The 18,141-nt window shown below is 36.1% G+C and overlaps 1 protein-coding gene across 12 annotated transcripts in view; it reads left to right on the forward strand.

The window, feature by feature from the left end:
• The window catches only part of PCNX1 (pecanex 1), a 177,421-nt gene that overhangs the window by 109,107 nt on the left and 50,173 nt on the right, over nt 1–18,141 (forward strand). For all 12 annotated transcript variants that reach the window (XM_023628012.2, XM_023628016.2, XM_023628014.2 and 9 more), the window contains 5 exons: nt 1,600–1,771; nt 2,249–2,359; nt 10,616–10,707; nt 17,488–17,597; nt 18,007–18,112. In XM_023628012.2, coding sequence (XP_023483780.1) covers nt 1,600–1,771; nt 2,249–2,359; nt 10,616–10,707; nt 17,488–17,597; nt 18,007–18,112 — 591 coding nt within the window. The remainder of the gene's footprint in view (nt 1–1,599; nt 1,772–2,248; nt 2,360–10,615; nt 10,708–17,487; nt 17,598–18,006; nt 18,113–18,141) is intronic.

The raw sequence follows: 18,141 nt of genomic DNA on the forward strand, positions 1-18,141 counted from the left end.
CTCTAAATACCTCCGTGTATGTTTCCTAGAAACAAAGGCATTCCTTTATGTTAATTCCATGTAACTCTCACAATCAGGGCGTTAACACTGATTCTATAGTATTTTCTAATCTACAGATCTTACTCAGGTGTTTCCTAGCATCTCAGTTGGCAATGGAAAATCCCTGATAACGCATTCGTTCTTTTTAGCCTCTAACCTGGAGCAGTTCTTTAGAATTTGTTTTTCACAATATTGACATTTTTGATGGGTACAGGCCAGTTATTTTGTGGCCCATCCCTCAATTTGAGTTTGTCTGATGGTTCTTCTCAATTAGATACAGGACATGCTTTTTTGGTAGGAATATTACAAAAGTGATGTGTTCTCAGTTCATCCTATCAGAAAGCACACTGTGTTGATTTATCCTTCTACTGCTGATGTGAACTTGGCACTTTTAGCTAAGGGTAGTGTGGGCAGGGCTTTTCAGACTTTGCAATAGTAACATTTTGAGCTGAATAATTCTTTGTTAAGAGTTTGTGAGGGGAGTGCTGTCCTGTGCATTGTAGGACGTGTAGTATTACCTCTGACCTCTACCTACTACGTGCCAATACTAGCACGCTCACCCCAATTGTGACAACCAAAATTTCTCTCAACGTTGCCAAATTTTGCTCTGGGGGAAAAATCACCTCCTACTCTCTTTAGAACTACTCCTGTAATGTAATGTCACTATTTTTCTCTTGTAGTTAATAAATATCTCATAGGGAGATACTTTGAGATTGTATATGTATGTCGCATTGCCCGGCAAACTTCTACTCACTTGTTTTTAATGTCTATTTGATGTTTCTTGCCTGAATCACTTATCATTTGATGGTTGCAAAATAGTGATTTTCTAATTCCATCATTCCTTCTACATTTATTGGTTGACTTTTTACTGTAAGGAAGAACCTTCCTTTCTGTCTTCTTTGTATTGGTGTGGAGTGACAGATTCTTATTTTATTCAATGGACTATGCTGTTACTATCATTATTTATTTTGATGCTCAAGATGTCCCTGATTTGGGCTTTGGGATTCCATCAAGCTGCCCTCTGTGTCCTTTTGACATATCCTTATCATTCTTTAAGTACTTCTTTCTTCTTGGGCACAACCAAATGTTCCAGGCTCATCTTGTACTCTCCCAACCCCTGCCCCAACCCAGCCATTGCTGTATGGAACCCTGGTTCTTTTTGGTCACTCGTGCTATTTATGAACTAAGATCTAGATGCTAGTAATCTATATTACTAGAATGTCATTACTTCTAGGTCCTCTCAGTGGATAAAGCTAGGAAATATATGTATGTATATGTACACACATACACATCTACACACATAGCTATTCTTATATCTATTTATATTCATATTAAAAACAGTGAGTTCATACTGATAACTCTAATTTCAATCCAGTATCATAGAGTTCATTCTATTTGTCTTCCTTTCCATGTTTATAATTCTCTTCTGCCACAGTCAGAAACGTGGCTTCCATTTGGAAACATTTTGAATCCTTAGAATATAGGCCACCAAAAATCTCAATAGCTAATTGTGACTCTTAAAATTAACTAAACTGACTTCTTTTTTAATATCATTTTCAGGGTCATAATCGTATCATTGCCTACAGTAGACCAGTTTATTTCTGTTTATGTTGTGGTCTTATTTGGCTCTTGGATTATGGTAGCAGAAACCTTACTACAAACAAGTTCAAATTATATGGAATAACTTTCACCAATCCACTGGTGCTTATATCAGCCAGGGATTTAGTTATAGGTGAGTCATCTTTAAAATATCTCAGATCCTAACCTTTATTTGTATACACTTAGTGAATAAATAGATCAATTATGTAGGTAAAAATAGTTTTAGTAGGCTTATTTTGCTGTTTATTGTCCTCTCAGTGAGAAACAAAACTATAGGGCTATTATGAATGAAAAAAGTTAATGATGAACAAATATAGTAACTCTTCTGCATTTGAAGCAGACACAGTGGAAGATTTCCTTTGGATTCTTTATCTCAGGTTCCTTATGTGAGAATGGTTGAAATAATTTTAAAAGCTGTTCTTTATAGTTGAAAAGATTATTTAATACCCAAGCAATTATGTAGACAGAAAAAATTTAAAATGATATCTTTTAAAAAATTTAGTAGTTATATATTAATTTTGGATTTCTTTTTATTATTTATTTTATCATAAATGAACAAAAGGATGCATTTGGAATACTATCTTTAATATGCTTCTCTTTCTTTCTATAGTGTTTACACTCTGTTTCCCAATAGTATTTTTCATTGGTCTCCTGCCTCAGGTGAATACATTTGTAATGTACCTTTGTGAACAATTGGATATTCATATCTTTGGTGGTAATGGTAGGTATTTCCTTATAAAGATTACAGATTACAGTATTATGTTTACAGATAATTAAGTAATAAACTGAATATTAAAATGCTTTTCCGGTTTTCATTTTAGAATTGAAATTAGAAAGAAAAAGATATTTAATAATTAAAGACAGAGTGGGAATTAATACATAGATAGGAAAAAGTAGTCAAGCCTGCTACTTTAGTGAAAGATCCAGAAATAATGGAGTTGATTTGTAAGAAGTGATAAAATACTATTGTCTAAAACTAAAAATTATAGTGAGTTTACATGGAACCTGTATAGACTTACAAAATATTATAGAAGATCATCTATCCCAAATAGATTGAGCTCTGATAAATAGTATTACATGTGGATTTTGAACTGGCATATGTATTTGGACTATATGTTTGATTTCAGAGCTTTATTTTTTCTTTAGGGTGGGAACACCAAAATGAGAATGCTTTGAGTAAAAGCATTTTACTAAATAAGATTTTTAAAAGTATCTCTGTTTTTAGAGTAGAATATGTGGATATGAATTGATGTACTTAGAAATTTATTCCCCTATTATATGTATATTTTATTTTCAAAATAAATAAGACTATACCAGTATTACTCTGGAATAGATAATGGTTTGCAGAACTTGAAAATAACCCTGTGGGCAGCCACTGTGGTTAAAATATACCCTTATTTAGTTTAACCATTTAAAATTTTAATGAAAGATGAGTGTACAACTAGAGAAAAAATATGAAAGAGAAAGAAATTACTGTAACTTTACAGTCTGTTTTCTCTTCATACTTCACATTTGCAGTTTAAATCTTCCAGGTATGTGCATTGAAATAATCTTTGGTGATAAAATGTTGGTATTATGGGTTATTTTTTTTTTTTTTTTTTAAAGATTGGCACCTGAGCTAACATCCGTGGCCAATCTTTTTTTTTTCCCTTCTTCTTCTCTCCAAAGCCCCCACAGTACATAGTTATATATTCCAGTTGTAGGTCCCTCCGGTTGGGCAATGTGGGATGCCGTCCAGCATGGCCTGATGAGCGGTGCCCTGTCCGCACCCACAATCCGAACCGGCAAAATCCTGGGCTGCCAAAGCAGAGCGCGCGAACTTAACCACTTAGCCACGGGCTAGTCCCTGGCTTAAATTTTAAATAGAAACTAAGCTTTTTCTGTGTTGCTGTGTATCTAGAGCATTTTTAATGTTTTGAAAATTTTTTGAAAGCTTGTGATTTAAAACTGGGTTGGTCTGTGACATAGCTTAATGTGAATAGAAGACAGTTTCAGTATTTAGGGACTATTATAGGTGCTATATTAATTAATCTACATACTATGGAGAGGGTTTAGTGTAGGTGATTTATAATAGCGAGCTTTGTCATAGTATGATTTACAAACTTGTGCAAGGTGTTAATTTTTTGTTTTTTGGGGTTTTTTTGTTTTCCTTTTTATTGAGTTCATAATAGTTTACATTGATGTGAAATTTCAGTTATACATTATTTCTTGTCTGTCACCACATAAGTGCCCCCCTTAACGCCCTGTGCTCATTCCCAATACCCCTTCCCGTGGTAACCACTGAACTGTTTTCTTTGTCCATGTGTTTTTGTTTATATTCCACATATGAGTGAAATCATCTGGTGTTTGTCTTTCTCAGTCTGGCTTATTTCACTTAGCAAATTCCGTCCAGGTCCTTCTATGTTATTGCAAATGGGATGAGTTTGTCTTTTTTTGTAGCTGAGTAGTATTCCATTGTGTATATATATATATATACACCACATCTTCTTCATCCAATCATCAGTCATTGGGGACTTGGATGGTTTCAATGTCTTGGCTATTGTGAATAGTGCTGCAATGAACGTAGGGGTGCGTATGCTACTTTGGATTGTTGATTTCAAATTGTTTGGGTAGATACCCAGTAGTGGCATAGCTGGGTCGTATGGTAGTTCTATCTTTAGTTTTTTGAGGAACCTCCATACTGTTTTCCATAGTGGCTGCACCAGTTTGCATTCCCACCAGCAGTGTGTGAGGGTTCCCTTTTCTCCAGAGCCTCTCCAACATTTGTTGTTTTTAGTCTTAGAGATTATAGCCATTTTAACAGGTGTAAGGTGGTATCGTAGTGTAGTTTTGATTTGCATTTCCCTGATGACTAGTGATGTTGAACATCTTTTCATGTGCTTATTGGCCATCTGTATATCTTCTTTGGAAAAATGTCTGTTCCTATCCTCTGCCCATTTTTTGATTGGGCTGTTTGTTTCTTTATTGTTCAGTTGCGTGAGTTCTTTATATATTATGAAGATTAACCCCTGGTGAGGTATATGATTTGCAAATATTTTCTCCCAATTGATGAGTCGTCTCTTTGTTTTGATTCTGGTTTGTTTTGCCTTGCAAAAGTTCTTTAGTCTGATGAACTCCCATTTGTTTGTTTCCCTTTTCTGAGAAGACATGGTGTTCGAAAAGATCCTTTTTAGTTCGATGTCAGAGAGTGTACTACCTATATTATCTTCCAGGAGTTTTATAGTTTTAGGACTTATCTTCAAGTCTTTGATCCATTTTAAGTTTATTTTTGTGTATGGCGTGAGATAATGGTCTACCTTCATTCTTTTGCATGTGGCTGTCCAGTTTTCTCAACACTGTTGAAGAGACTTTGTTTTTCTCCATTGTATGGTCTTGGCACCTTGTCGAAGATCAGCTGTCTGTATATGTGTGGTTTTATTTCTGGACTTTCAGTTCTGTTCCTTTGATCTGTGTGCTTGTTTTTGTACCACTACCATGCTGTTTTGATCACTATGGCTTTGTAGTACATTTTTAAGTAAGGGATTGTGATACCTCCAGCTTTGTTCTTTTTCTCAGGATTGCCTTACCAATTCGGGGTCTTTGGTTGCCCCATATGAATATTAGGATTCTTTGTTCTATTTCTGTGAAGAACGTCATTGGGATTCTGATTGGGATTGCATTGAATCTGTAGATTGCTTTGGGTAGTATGGACATTTTAACTACGTTTATTCTTCCAATCCATGTGCATGGAATCTCTTTCCATCTCTTTATGTCATTATCAATTTCTTTTGGTAGTGTCTTATACTTTTCATTGTATAAGTCCTTCACCTCCTTGGTTAAATTTATTCCTAGGTACTTTATTTTTTTAGTTGCAATTGCAAATGAAATTGTATTCTTGAGTTCTCTTTCTGTAAGTTCGTTATTGGAGTATAGAAGTGCAACTGATTTTTGTAAGTTGATTTTGTACCTTGCAACTCTACTGTTGTTGATTATTCGTATTAGTTTTCTGATGGATTCTTTGGCGTTTTCTATATATAAGATCATGTCGTCTGCAAACAGCGAGAGTTTCACTTCTTCACTCCCTATTTGGATTCCTTTTATTCCTTTCTCTTGCCTAATTGCTCTGGCCAAAACCTCCAGTACTGTGTTGAATAAGAGTGGTGATAGTGGGCATCCTTGTCTTGTTCCTGTTCTCACAGGGAGGGCGTTCAGTTTTTGCCCATTGAGTCTGATGTTGGCTGTGGGTTTGTCTTATATGGCCTTTATTATGTTGAGGTAATTTCCTTCTATCCCCATTTTGTTAAGAGTTTTTATCATAAATGGCTGTTGGATCTTGTCAAATGCTTTCTCTGTATCTCTTGAGATGATCTTGTGGTTTTTATTCCTCAATTTGTTGATGTGGTGTATCACATTGATTGATTTGCGGATGTTGAACCATCCCTGTGTCCCTGGTATAAATCCCACTTGATCATGATGTATGATCCTTTTGATGTATTGCTGAATTCGGGTTGCCAAAATTTTGTTGAGGATTTTTGCATCTATATTCATCAGCAATATTGGCCTGTAGTTTTCCTTTTTTCTGCTGTCCTTGTCAGGCTTTGGTATCAGAGTGATGTTGGCCTTGTAGAGTGTGTTAGGAAGTGTTCCATCTTCCATAATTTTTGGAATAGCTTGAGAAGGATAGGTATTAAATCCTCTCTGAAAGTCTGGTAGAATTCCCCAGAGAAGCTACCTGGTCCTGGGCTTTTATTCTTTGGGATGCTTTTGATTACTGTTTCAGTCTCTCCTTATGATTTGTCTATTCAGATTGTCACTTTCTTCTTGATTCAGCTTTGGGAGGTTATAAGAGTCTAAGAATTTATCCCTTTCCTCTAGATTATCTGTTTTGTTGGCATATAGTTTTTCGTAGTATTCTCCTATAACCTGATATATTTCTGTGGTGTCTGTTGTTATTTCTCCTCTTTCATTTCTGATTTTGTTTGTGTAAGCTTTCTCTCTTTTTTTCTTTTTAAATCTGGCTAGGGGTTTGTCAGTTTTGTTTATCTTCTCAAAGAACTAGCTCTTTGTTTCATTGATCCTTTCTACTGCCTTTTTTGTTTGAATTGCATTTATTTCTACTCGGATTTTTATTATTTTTCTCCTTCTGCTGATGTCGGGCTTTGTTTGTTCTTCTTTTTCTAATTCAGTTAGGTGTAATTTGAAATTGCTTATTTGGGATTTTTCTTCTTTGTTAAGGTGTGTCTGTATTGCAATGAATTTCCCTCTTAATATGGGTTTTGCTGCATCCAGTATGAGTTGGTCTGGTATGTTATCATTTTTATTTGTCTCCAGATGTTTTTTTATTTCTCCTTTAATTTCTTCAATGATCCATTGCTTGTTCAATAGTATGTTGTTTAATCTCCACATCTTTGTCCCTTTCTCAGCTTTTTTCTTATAATTAATTTCTAGCTTTATAGCATTACTATGGGAGAGGATGCTTGTTATTATTTCAATTTTCTTCAATTTATTGAGGCTTGCTTTGTTTCCCAACATATGATCTATCCTTGAGAATGTTCTGTGCACACTTGAGAAAAATGTGTATTCTGTTATTTTTGGATGGAGTGTTCTATGTATGTCTGTTAAGTCCAACTTGTTTAGCTATTCATTTAATTCCACTGTTTCCTTGTTGATTTTCTCTCTGGATGATCTCTCCATGATGTGAGTGAAGTGTCAAGGTCTCCTACTATTATTGTGTTATTATTAATATCTTCTTTTAGGTTTGTTAATAGTTGCTTTATGGACTTTGGTGCTCCTGTGTTGGGTGCATAGATATTTATAAGCATTATTTCTTCTTGATGTAGTGTCCCTTTGATTATTATATACTGCCCCTCTTTGTCTGTCTTTACCTGCCTTATCTTGAAATCTGCTTTGTCTCATATAAGTATTGCGACACCTCCTTCCTTTCGTTTGCCATTAGCTTGGCGTATCGTCTTCTACCCCTTCACTCTGAGCCTGTGTTTGTCACTGGAGTTGAGATGTGCTTCCTGGAGGCAGCATAATGTTGGGTCTTGTTCTTCAATCCATCTTGCCACTCTGTGTCTCTTTCTTGGAGAATTCAATCCGTTTACGTTTAGGGTGATTAGGGATGTATGAGGGCTTAATGCTGTCATTTTATCACTTGTTTTCCAATTTTCCTGCATTTCACTTGTTTCTCATCTGGTGTGTTTTGGTCTACCCATTGAATTATGTAGTTTTTTATGATGTGTTTCTTATTTTCTCCTTATTTATTCTTTGTGTCTCTGTTCTGCCTTCTTGTTTAGTGGTTACCCTGAGGTTTGTATTCAGAATCTCATGTATAAAATAGTCCATTTTCTGATGGCCTCTTATTTCCTTAGTCTATACTGATTCATTCCCTTTCCTCCTCCCCTCCTAAGTTGTTTTTCCTCATATCTTACTCCATCTTGTGTTGTGAGTTTGTGGTTAAAATGACAGGATTGTCTTTGTTTTTGGTGTTTTCCTTCCCGTTAGCCTAATGCTATAGTTGAATGTTTGCTATCCTATTCTTATTTTGTCTACCTATTTATCTCCTTACTCTGTGTTTTGGGATCCCTTTCTCCCTTTTTTTTTTTCAGGTATGAGGGCCTTCTTGAGGATTTCTTGTAGGGAGGGTCTCATGGCTATGTAGTCCCTTAGCTTTTGTTAACTTCAGGGAAAGGTTTAATTTCTCCCTCATATCTGAAGGATGTTTTTGCTGGATAGAGTATTATTGGCTGAAGATTTTTGTCTTTTGAAGATTTGAATATGTCATTCCCTTCTCTTTTAGCCTGTAAGGTTTCTGCAGAGAAATCCGCTGAAAGTCTGATAGGGGTTCCTTTGTAGGTTATTTTCTGCTGCCCTGCTGGCCTGAGTATTCTTTCTTTGTCATTCATTTTTGCCAGTTCTACTACTATATGACCTCCAGTAGGTCTTTTTACATTGACATATCTAGGAGACCTGGAAGCATCGTCCACAAAGATTTCCCTCTCTTTCCTTAGGTTAGGGAAGTTCTCTGCCATTATTTCTTTGAACACACTTTCTGCTCCATTTTCCTTCTCTTCTCCTTCTTGAATACCTGTAATTCTTATGTTGCATTTCCTCATTGAGTCAGATAATTCTCAGAGACTTTGTTCATTTCTTCTTAGTCTGAGTTCTCTCTGGTCCTCTGTCTGGAACATTTCAATGTGTCTGTGTTTGCTTATGCTGATTCGCTCCTCTGTGATGTCCACTCGAGCGTTCAGGGAATCTGTATTTTGTTTTATCTCTTCCATTGTGTCTTTCATCTCTAATATTTCTGATTGATTCTTCTTTATAGTTTCAATCTCTTTTTTGAAGTAGCTCCTGAACTCGTTGAATTGTTCCTCTACATTCTCTTTTACCTCATTGAGTTTTTTGATGATAGCTGTTTTGAATTCATTGTCTTTTAGCTTATGTATTTCTGTGTCCTCAGGACTGAGTTCTGGGTGCTTGTTGTTTTCTCTCTGGTCTAGAGATTTGATGTAGTGTCTGATGTTGGAAGGTCGGGTCTTACACATTCTGATATTATTCAGTTGCAGTTACCGCCTATCGCCACTGGGTGGGGGTTAGAGCTATGTATTCTGAGCCCTCCGCCTCCAGCCAATATCGCCGGCATTGGAGCGGCCCGGGGCGGGTGGGTGGAGATGCGCTTTTTCCTGCTTGCACTCTGGGCTTTCTTGATCAGTTCTTGCTTTCTGGTCTCCTGGGGTGTTGGCTTGATGAGGTCCCCCCAACGAAAGCTCTCGCCCAGTTAGAGGGCTTCCCTCTAGGCTGCAAGGGCCCAGGGAGTCCTTGGTGATCCTGTGAGCAACCCTTCCCGCGTTCCCTCCCTCACAGAATCTCCCGCGGTTGCAGATCCCAGTCTTTAGGGGAGGTAGCGAAGTTCTCTCTTACCCCATTCCAGCTCCTCCGAGGGGGGCTTCAGCCTCTCCGCCCTCCGTCGTATGGTTTCAAGTCTCTCTGCTGTTTTTGTGTTGTGTTAGGATGTCCTCTGTTGCAGTATGGATGCCCCTTTTTGTTGTATGTTGGAGGCAAGAGAATCCCAGGCAAGTCCACTCCACCATGATGTTGACGTCCGGTGTTAGTTTTTTAACATTTCCTAAAGAAAACTTTTTCCTACAGATTTCTTTTATGGTCACCACATAAAATTACCATTAAAGAAAATCTGTTATCCATATTTTAAAAATAAAGGATAGCTATCTTAGCCATCCCCTGTTCTTTATTCCTAGTAATCATATTGGATCTATTTTTTGTTGTTATTATTGGTAGTCAGTCCTGTACTTTTTTGTGAGAATTAATTAATAAGAATGTAAGAATATAAATGCATATTTATATATGTATAATGGAAGAATATAAATTTACTTCTGTTGATAACACCAGTTCTATTTACATGGACTGGTATCTTTCAGGGAATACTTAATACAGCTCCAGTTCCTTTTCAGATGTCAGCATGCCTAATTTTCCCATACTTTTGTAAATAAGATAGATTCTTGAAGCATAATATAAGTACAGTTTTTCCTGCTATGTATAAATGTTCATCACTTCCAAGGTGAATATTTTATCTTTTATCAGAAGTTGTGGGGGTGGCCTGTTAGTGCAGTGGTTAAGTTCACGTGCTCTACTTTGCTGGCCTGGGGTTCGCAGGTTCAGATCCTGGGTGCAGGCCTAGTACCACTTCATCAAGCCATGCTGTGGTAGCATCCCACATTCAAAATAGAGGAAGATTGGCAACAGATGTTAGTTCAGGGCCAGTCTTCCTCACAAAAAAAAAATTGTGCATAGTAAACCTTTGTCATTTCAAAACCTTGTGAAAGGACAGGATGAAGTAACTGAATTTGTAAAAATCAAATAGCTATTTAATTATAGTCGATATTATGGCATTTTAATACTTTTCAGTGCACCATATAAGATATGTTTTTCCATAAATGTTTATAAAATATTAATTTCTTTTTCCACTTCCATCCAGCCACTACAAGCTTGCTTGCAGCACTTTACAGTTTCATCTGTAGCATTGTGGCAGTGGCCTTACTGTATGGATTGTGTTATGGAGCTTTAAAGGTGAGCAACACATTGTAGTAGGTTTTGTCTTTCAGGCTATTTTTCTCTACGAAGCTTGTTTTAAACTGACTAATAATGATTTTTTTTTTTCCAGTGCCACATTAGCATTAATTTCCATGATCTTCATACCTTGAATATTATTCTCATTCTCATTTACTTCTAATTTGAAAGCAATTTCATAGTTAACTGTTATTAAAAGAAGACCCTTTTCCATGCAGTAATCATTGGTTTATATTAGAAAGAGATTATTAAAAACTAGGCTGGCCTGGGATTGAGGTGGGCATAGTAATAACAGAATATGAAATAAATTTTATACTTCTAGTTAAGACTATATATAACTACTTTTCGTATCAAAATTTCTTGAAACTTATGAGAAGAGTTCAAGGAGTGCAATTTAGGATACATTCTAGCAAAACTTAATGCACTGAAATTTAATGTCATTACTGGTTTAGAAGGAGCTGAATGAGCCTTATTAGCTCCATTTTTAAAAGATTGTCACTGAAGTGTAAACAGAAAACTTTAAAATTTCTCAAAAACAACTGTCAACCCCTCCTGGTATTATTATTTTTTATGATTAATGCAAGATAATCAGAGAATGATAGGATTGAATGGACTATGAAAAGTGACTTATAGCGTCCTTCCTTGCTCCATTTATTCAGCAGCATTTATGGAGTGCTTACTGTGTGCTCAGTACTATGCTAAACACCATGTCCTGCTTTTAAGTTGCTTACATGTTGGCTTTGATTAACAAGTCATCCAACACTTTCAGTAGAAGGTGATGAAGGCTATGAAAACAATGTATGGGTATACAAATTAAGATACACCTTATTCATCCTAAAGGAATTAAAGATAATTTTCCAAGGGGGTGGCTTTTTAACCAAAACTTGAAGGACAAATAAGAATTAGCTAATTGAAACAAGGGCTGAAGAGCTATGGAGATGTAAAGAAAGTGTGTTGTGTACAGGAAACAGCAAATAATTTGGAATTGCTGGAGGTTTGAGTACATGAGGAAAGATGGCCTTCAATAAGGCTGGAAAGGTAAGCAACGGGTGGATTATGAAATATCTTTTATCCTGAATGTATTGGGGTGGAGATGGATGACCATCAGAATATTGGAGGTAAGGCAAGGAAGTGATCAGTGTTGCATTTTAGAAAGATAATTTGGTCCCCAGTGTGAAGGAGATTGCAATATAAGGAAGAAGGATTGAAAGTAGGGAGACGGTTGTGCTTCATTCTTGAAATTCTAAGGGACTTGATTAAAATTGGATTCAATGAATGTATTTGGGGGTCTGTGGATAAAGAAAAAAGAGCTAGAGTAGGGTCTAGGATGACTTCTGGGTAAGGTCTGGCTCGAACAACTGCCTAGATAGTGATACTAATATACAGGATTGGAAATCTTTGAGTTTAGTAAGGACGGTGACTGTTCACATTTGGACACATTTATTTGTTGACATTTATGGAGTATCCAGAGATGCAGAGTAGGCAGTTATATGTTGAGATTTGAGGTAACAATTAAAAGATTTAGAATTCATCAACAAAATTATAAGAAAAAGACTGCTAACCTGGATTGACAGGAGAATATGGATGTGATAGAGCCCTGGGAAATGCCAGTATTTTAAGTATGGCTAGAACAGAATCCCATAAAGGAAACTTCAGAGGCAGTACAGTTTGAAAAAAATTTTTGTTGAGTTTGGCAGTTAGCAGGATATTGGTGACTTTAACAAAACAGCTTCTTTGGTGTTTTGGCTGAGGCTGCTGGATTAATATAAGTTTAGGTTTGAATAGATATTAAAGAAATGTATTCTACTCTTTCTAGTATGTCGTTGGGAAACTTGTGCACATGATGGGGGCTGTATTCTGGTCTTTACTCTTTTCAAAGATCTGAGACTTGATTGCATTTAAAAGGGGAGGGGGCGAATTGAGTAGGGAGAGAGAGAGTTGATGGAGCTAAGCCCAAGAAGGAACTGCAGGCAACAAGATCCAAAACCAGCCTTCTCCCAGGTGTGCTACCTGTAAGTCATCCCAGTTATAAAGGCTTTAGGTCTGTATTTTGAGTCATGTTTTGGAAAATGAGTCATTATTTGGATGTTGTAATCATAGAAGTTAATAGTGCAGCAAGTTTTCTAGTCTGGTGTGTACAGGCCTATTTAACTATAATTATATTGCAGAAGAGCAGCTGTAAAACTGCCGTCTAGAACCTTGTGTCCTAAGGCAAGAAGGAAGATATGTTTCTTTCCTTCTTTCTTGGGCATGGCATTTGCATTAGACTATTTTAGTTTTCTATGTCACCCATTATAATATAGTAAATCTGCAGATTTAGTTATGTAAGTGAACAAAGATTATCTGCAAGGATTTAATTATAGCAGTGTTTCTAACAGCAAAAAGCTGTAAATCACCTAACATCTGTCATTTGCGAGTAGTTAAATTATGGTGATATAGCCATACAATGGACTACTATACAGCCATGAAAAAGAATTAAACCAATTTTTATGTGCTAAAATAGAATAATTTCCAAGACATACTATTTATTTGGGTTTTTTTTCAAGTTTTATTGAACTATAGTTGACAAATAAAATTGTAAGATACTTAAAGTGTACAACGCGATTTATGTATACATTGTGAAAGGATTCCCCCCATTGAGTTAATTAACACATCCATCACCTCACATGTTTACCTTTTTTTGGTGAGAACATTTAAGTTCTACTCTCTTAGCAAATTGCAATTATGCAATACAGCATTATTAACTATAGTCACTATGCTATGCATTATTAGATCTTTAGACCTTCCATCTTTTTTTTAAATTTCTAGGTATATTTTTTATTAAAGTTTTTTATTGAGGTATATTTGACATATAACATAGTAATTTCAGATGTATGTGATTCAATATTTGTACATACTGCAAAATGATCACCACAGTAAGTCTAGTTAACATTTGTCACAAAACATAGGTACAGATTTTTTTTCTTGTGATGAGAACTTTTAGGATCTACTCCCTTAGCAGCTTGCAAGTATGTGGTACAGTATTAACTGTAGTTGCCATGCTGTACGGTTCATCCCAGGTAAGATACAATTTACAGTTGGAAGTTTGTACCATTTGACCCGCTTTACCCATTTCTCCCACCCCCCACCTAGACCTTGTTCATCTTATAACTGAAAGTTTGTACCCTTTTACCAACCTTACCCTGTTTCTCCCACCTCCCAGTCCTTAGCAGCCACTTTGCTCTGCTCTGTTTCTATGAGTTCAAGTTTTTTTTTAAGATTCCACATACAAGTGATGCCATGCGGTGTTTATTTTTTTCTCTCTAGCTTATTTCATTTAGCATAACACCCTCTAGTTTCATCCATGTTGTTGCAAATGACAGGAGTTCCTTCTTTCCTTCTTAAGTCCGAATCCTATTCCATTGTGTATAGTGTGTGTGTGTGTACACACCCCGCATTTTATTTATTTTTAAATAGAAAGGCAGTATGCCCAAAAATGGATGTTTCCTTTGTGCCTTTTTTTCTTTAAAACACATCTGATGGCTTGTATATACATAGAATAATTATGGAAGAATGCACAAGAAATCCATAGCAGTAGTTACTTCTGGACAATTAGACTCATTGGCAGACATTATTGCATACCTTTAGGACTGGTTTAATCTTTCTTTTTATCTATTCACTAATGTAAACTATTACAACTATTTTCTGATTTCTGCTTTCTTATGTTTACTCTGTTTTTCCTTGAACTTTTTAGCTCATTAAAAGCTAAAATTTTTTTCTCTCTTTTTTTTCCTCCTCAAAGCCCCAGTACCTAGTTGTATATCCTAGTTGTAGGTCATTCTAGTTCTTCTATATGGGATGCCACCACAGCATGGCCTGATGAGCAGTGCATAGGTCCGTGCCCAGGACCCGAACAGGTGAACTTCAGGCTGCCAAAGCGGAGTGTGCGAACTTAACCACTCGACCACAGGGCTGGCCCCTAAAATTTTTTCTTTAAGACAACTTTAGTGCATCCTATTAATATGTGTATACTTTCTAGATGTTTTCATATTTTTAAGAGATTGTTAGATTTGGGGCTGTTACATAATAAAGCAAAAACTTTCAGACCCTGTATGGTGGGTAGAACAAACCTACCTTTTAATCTTTTGAACCAGATCAGCTTCCCTAAGCGGTTTTGTTTGTATAGTTTCTGAATTTTCTCCCACTTATGAATCAGAGAGTTTATTAAAAACTCAGAGGTGGCTGAGTTTATTTTGCTTTTTGTTTTTCTAGTTAGTGACTCAATAAAGGTGGCAGTAACTATTTATATATTCATGAATTAACATTGAATGTATGATTATCCTAAATTCATAATCTACGTGAAATAAATCACTTTCAGATCAATTTAGGAGTGCTTTTCTTTTGTCTGAGAGCAATAAAAAGTAGTATCAAGCATTTGTCAAACACAGGCAGACGTCTTTTGTTTTTTCCCAAATACTTGTTGTGTTTTAATTGCGGCAGAATTTACATACAGTGAAATCCATATATCTTAAGTACACAAGTCAGTAGGTTTTGAGAAATGCATATACCTGTGTAATGTACACCCCATCAAGATATAAGATAGTCCCGTCAGAAACCACCAGAAAGTTCCTTCATGTTCCTTCCCAGTCCCCCTGCTCCAATGACTTTTACTAGAGGCTTGCTGTTCTAGAACTTTAAATGGAATCATACCATGTTTCCTCTTTTGTAGCTGACATACTTTTTTCAATGTAATATTTCTGAGATTCATCCACATGTGTATCAGTAGTTTGTCTTTTTATTGCAGAGAAGTAGCCCATTTAGTTTTAAATCCTCTTTACTCCCATTGTATGAATATGTCACAGCTTATTTACTGTCTTAGAGATGAACATCTGAGTTGTTTGTACTTTAGCGGTATTAGGAATGAGGCTGCCATGAACATTCTTGTACAAGTCTTTTTATGGACACGTGTTTTCATTTTTCTTGGGTAAATAGATAGAAATGGAATTGCCAGTTTTCCAAAGTGGTTGTACTGGACATCTCTTTTTAGTTTTATTTTTTTAAATTTTTACTAAAGTTGTACACACATATCTGTTAAAGAGTTAAATATTTCTATAAAACTTATTACCAGGATCAGCAGTCCCCTGCTCCTTTATCCCTTTCGCAGAGTACCATTTTCAATTCTTTGGGTATTTGCCCCCACATCTCTAGGTAACTAACTTCTGCTTCTCTTCTTGTATTTTCTTCAGTTTTAGGCATTATCTGTGGACTGCACTCTGGGAAGTTGTAGGCTTAATTTTCCTCCAACCCCCACCCCACATCTCCACCACACACAGTCTTCCTTGTCTCCCTCAGACACCTGAAATGTTTACCTTATTATCACTATCCAAATGCTATTCCTACATATATTTTGTTTTCTCCTTTACTTTGTTTTATGTATTTCTCTCTTTCATTCTCAAACTCTTCACATATTGTTTAACTTTCCTTTCAGTAAATTCAAACATATCAGAGTTCCTGGCTCTACCACTTAACTGGACAAATTACTTAAACTTTCCATGCCTTAGTTTCCTCATCTATAAATTGGGAGTAATAGTTTGTATCTCCGAGGATGACTGTAAGAATTATTTAGGAAATACTTCCAAAGCTCTAAGAATGGGACTTGACACATAGTGTTCAGTATGATAATAATAAGATTTTGATATAGCTATTTAAAAAGTCTCTATGTTGTGATGTGGAACAACTTCCAAGACTATTATTAAATGGAAAACAAAGCAAGTTATGTAAATAAACTACCTTTTGATTCCCCACTCCTGCCGTTCTGCCATCTTGAATCCCCAGAGAAAGACCAAGGATTAGAATGGTGTTTGCCTCACAGGCCATACTTCAGAACTGTTAACTATTCCTTTTATCAGTATTATCTACTCTGCACCAGGTCCCATGCTAGTGGACTCCAGAGACACTGCATTGAGCAGAGCAGACATGGCCCATCTACAGTCCACACCCACGTGTTTGGTTGGCTTTTTGTATTATTTATTTCTGGAAATGGGCAGTTCATTCATTCAAGAAAGACTAGCCGCTCAGTGCTCTGGAGGATATAATGGCATATTATGAACAAAGCCATCAAGAAAGTAGCACTCCTCGGGGCCGGTTCCGTGGCCGAGTGGTTAAGTTCGCGTGCTCCACTTAGGCGGCCCAGGGTTCGGATCCTGGGTGCGGACATGGCACCGCTCGTCACGCCACGTTGAGGCGGCATCCCACATCCCACAACTAGAAGGACATGCAACTAAGATATACAACTGTGTACGGGGGGGGGGGGGGTGGGATTTGGGGAGATAAAGCAGGAAAAAAAAAAGAAAGTAGCACCCCAATTGTCAGCATTTTGTTTTGCCTAATGTGTTGTCATGTGTTACCTTTTCCTACTCCATTATTATTTATAATCAAAAGTTTACTTCACTGAGCCATTTTGTTTTTCAAAAAGGAGAGCATCATTTACCATAAGCTTAATTCTACCTAAAAGTCGGAAAGAAATTGACAGCAACATGAATCAGAATCAAATGTATTGTTTCTAGTGTATAAATACAGCTTTAAGTACCAAAAGAAATCTGATGTTGCTGTAGCAGCTCAATTCCAGCTCATCAGAAAGTAGTAAATCTAAATTTATCTGGAATAAAATGCAATTAGTAATAGGGCTAAAAAGTTTTTCTTGACTTTAATTATCTTTCTCCAAAATACTGGCATAAAAGGATTATATGATAAATTATAAATTAAAATGGTATTGTTTTGTCCAATTTTCTTTTTCACCAGGATTCTTGGGATGGCCAGCATATTCCAGTACTTTTCTCCATTTTTTGTGGTTTATTAGTGGCAGTATCCTATCATCTCAGCCGACAAAGCAGTGACCCATCTGTACTTTTGTAAGTTAAATCAGTTGTTATTGAACTAAAGAAATTTAAATGTCGGCAGTTTTTTCAAATTTAGCTCTCAGGATCTGTTTCTGAATGCCTTGTCAAAGTGCTATTGACTTAATCTGTAATTTGGTTTCAAAATATATTAACTCTGGGTCATTCTAACCACATTGGCTGAGAGTGTTAGCTTTTTCTCTTCTAAGTATTAAAGCTATGTTTAATAAAAATATTCTGACTGTATGCTTATTTATGGCATCTCAAACTTTTCAGAATTTATCATTTGCTAATGATTAAATATACTTGGGTCACTTGGTTTTCTATCATAAACTTTATTTGCCATTTGAAGTACTGGTTTTCAGGTTATGTATTTTTTATTATTATTATTATTTTCTCTCTCTCTCTTTTTTTTAATGTAAAGCTCTTTGGTGCAATCCAAGGTGTTTCCAAAAACAGAAGAGAAAAATCCAGAAGACCCTCTGTCTGAAGTAAAAGATCCACTGCCTGAAAAACTTAGAAATTCTGTTGTAAGTTTTAGCTTTTTAAAATCAACTAG

Source organism: Equus caballus, chromosome 24 (genome assembly GCF_041296265.1).
Source record: "Equus caballus isolate H_3958 breed thoroughbred chromosome 24, TB-T2T, whole genome shotgun sequence".
NCBI lineage: Eukaryota > Metazoa > Chordata > Mammalia > Perissodactyla > Equidae > Equus > Equus caballus.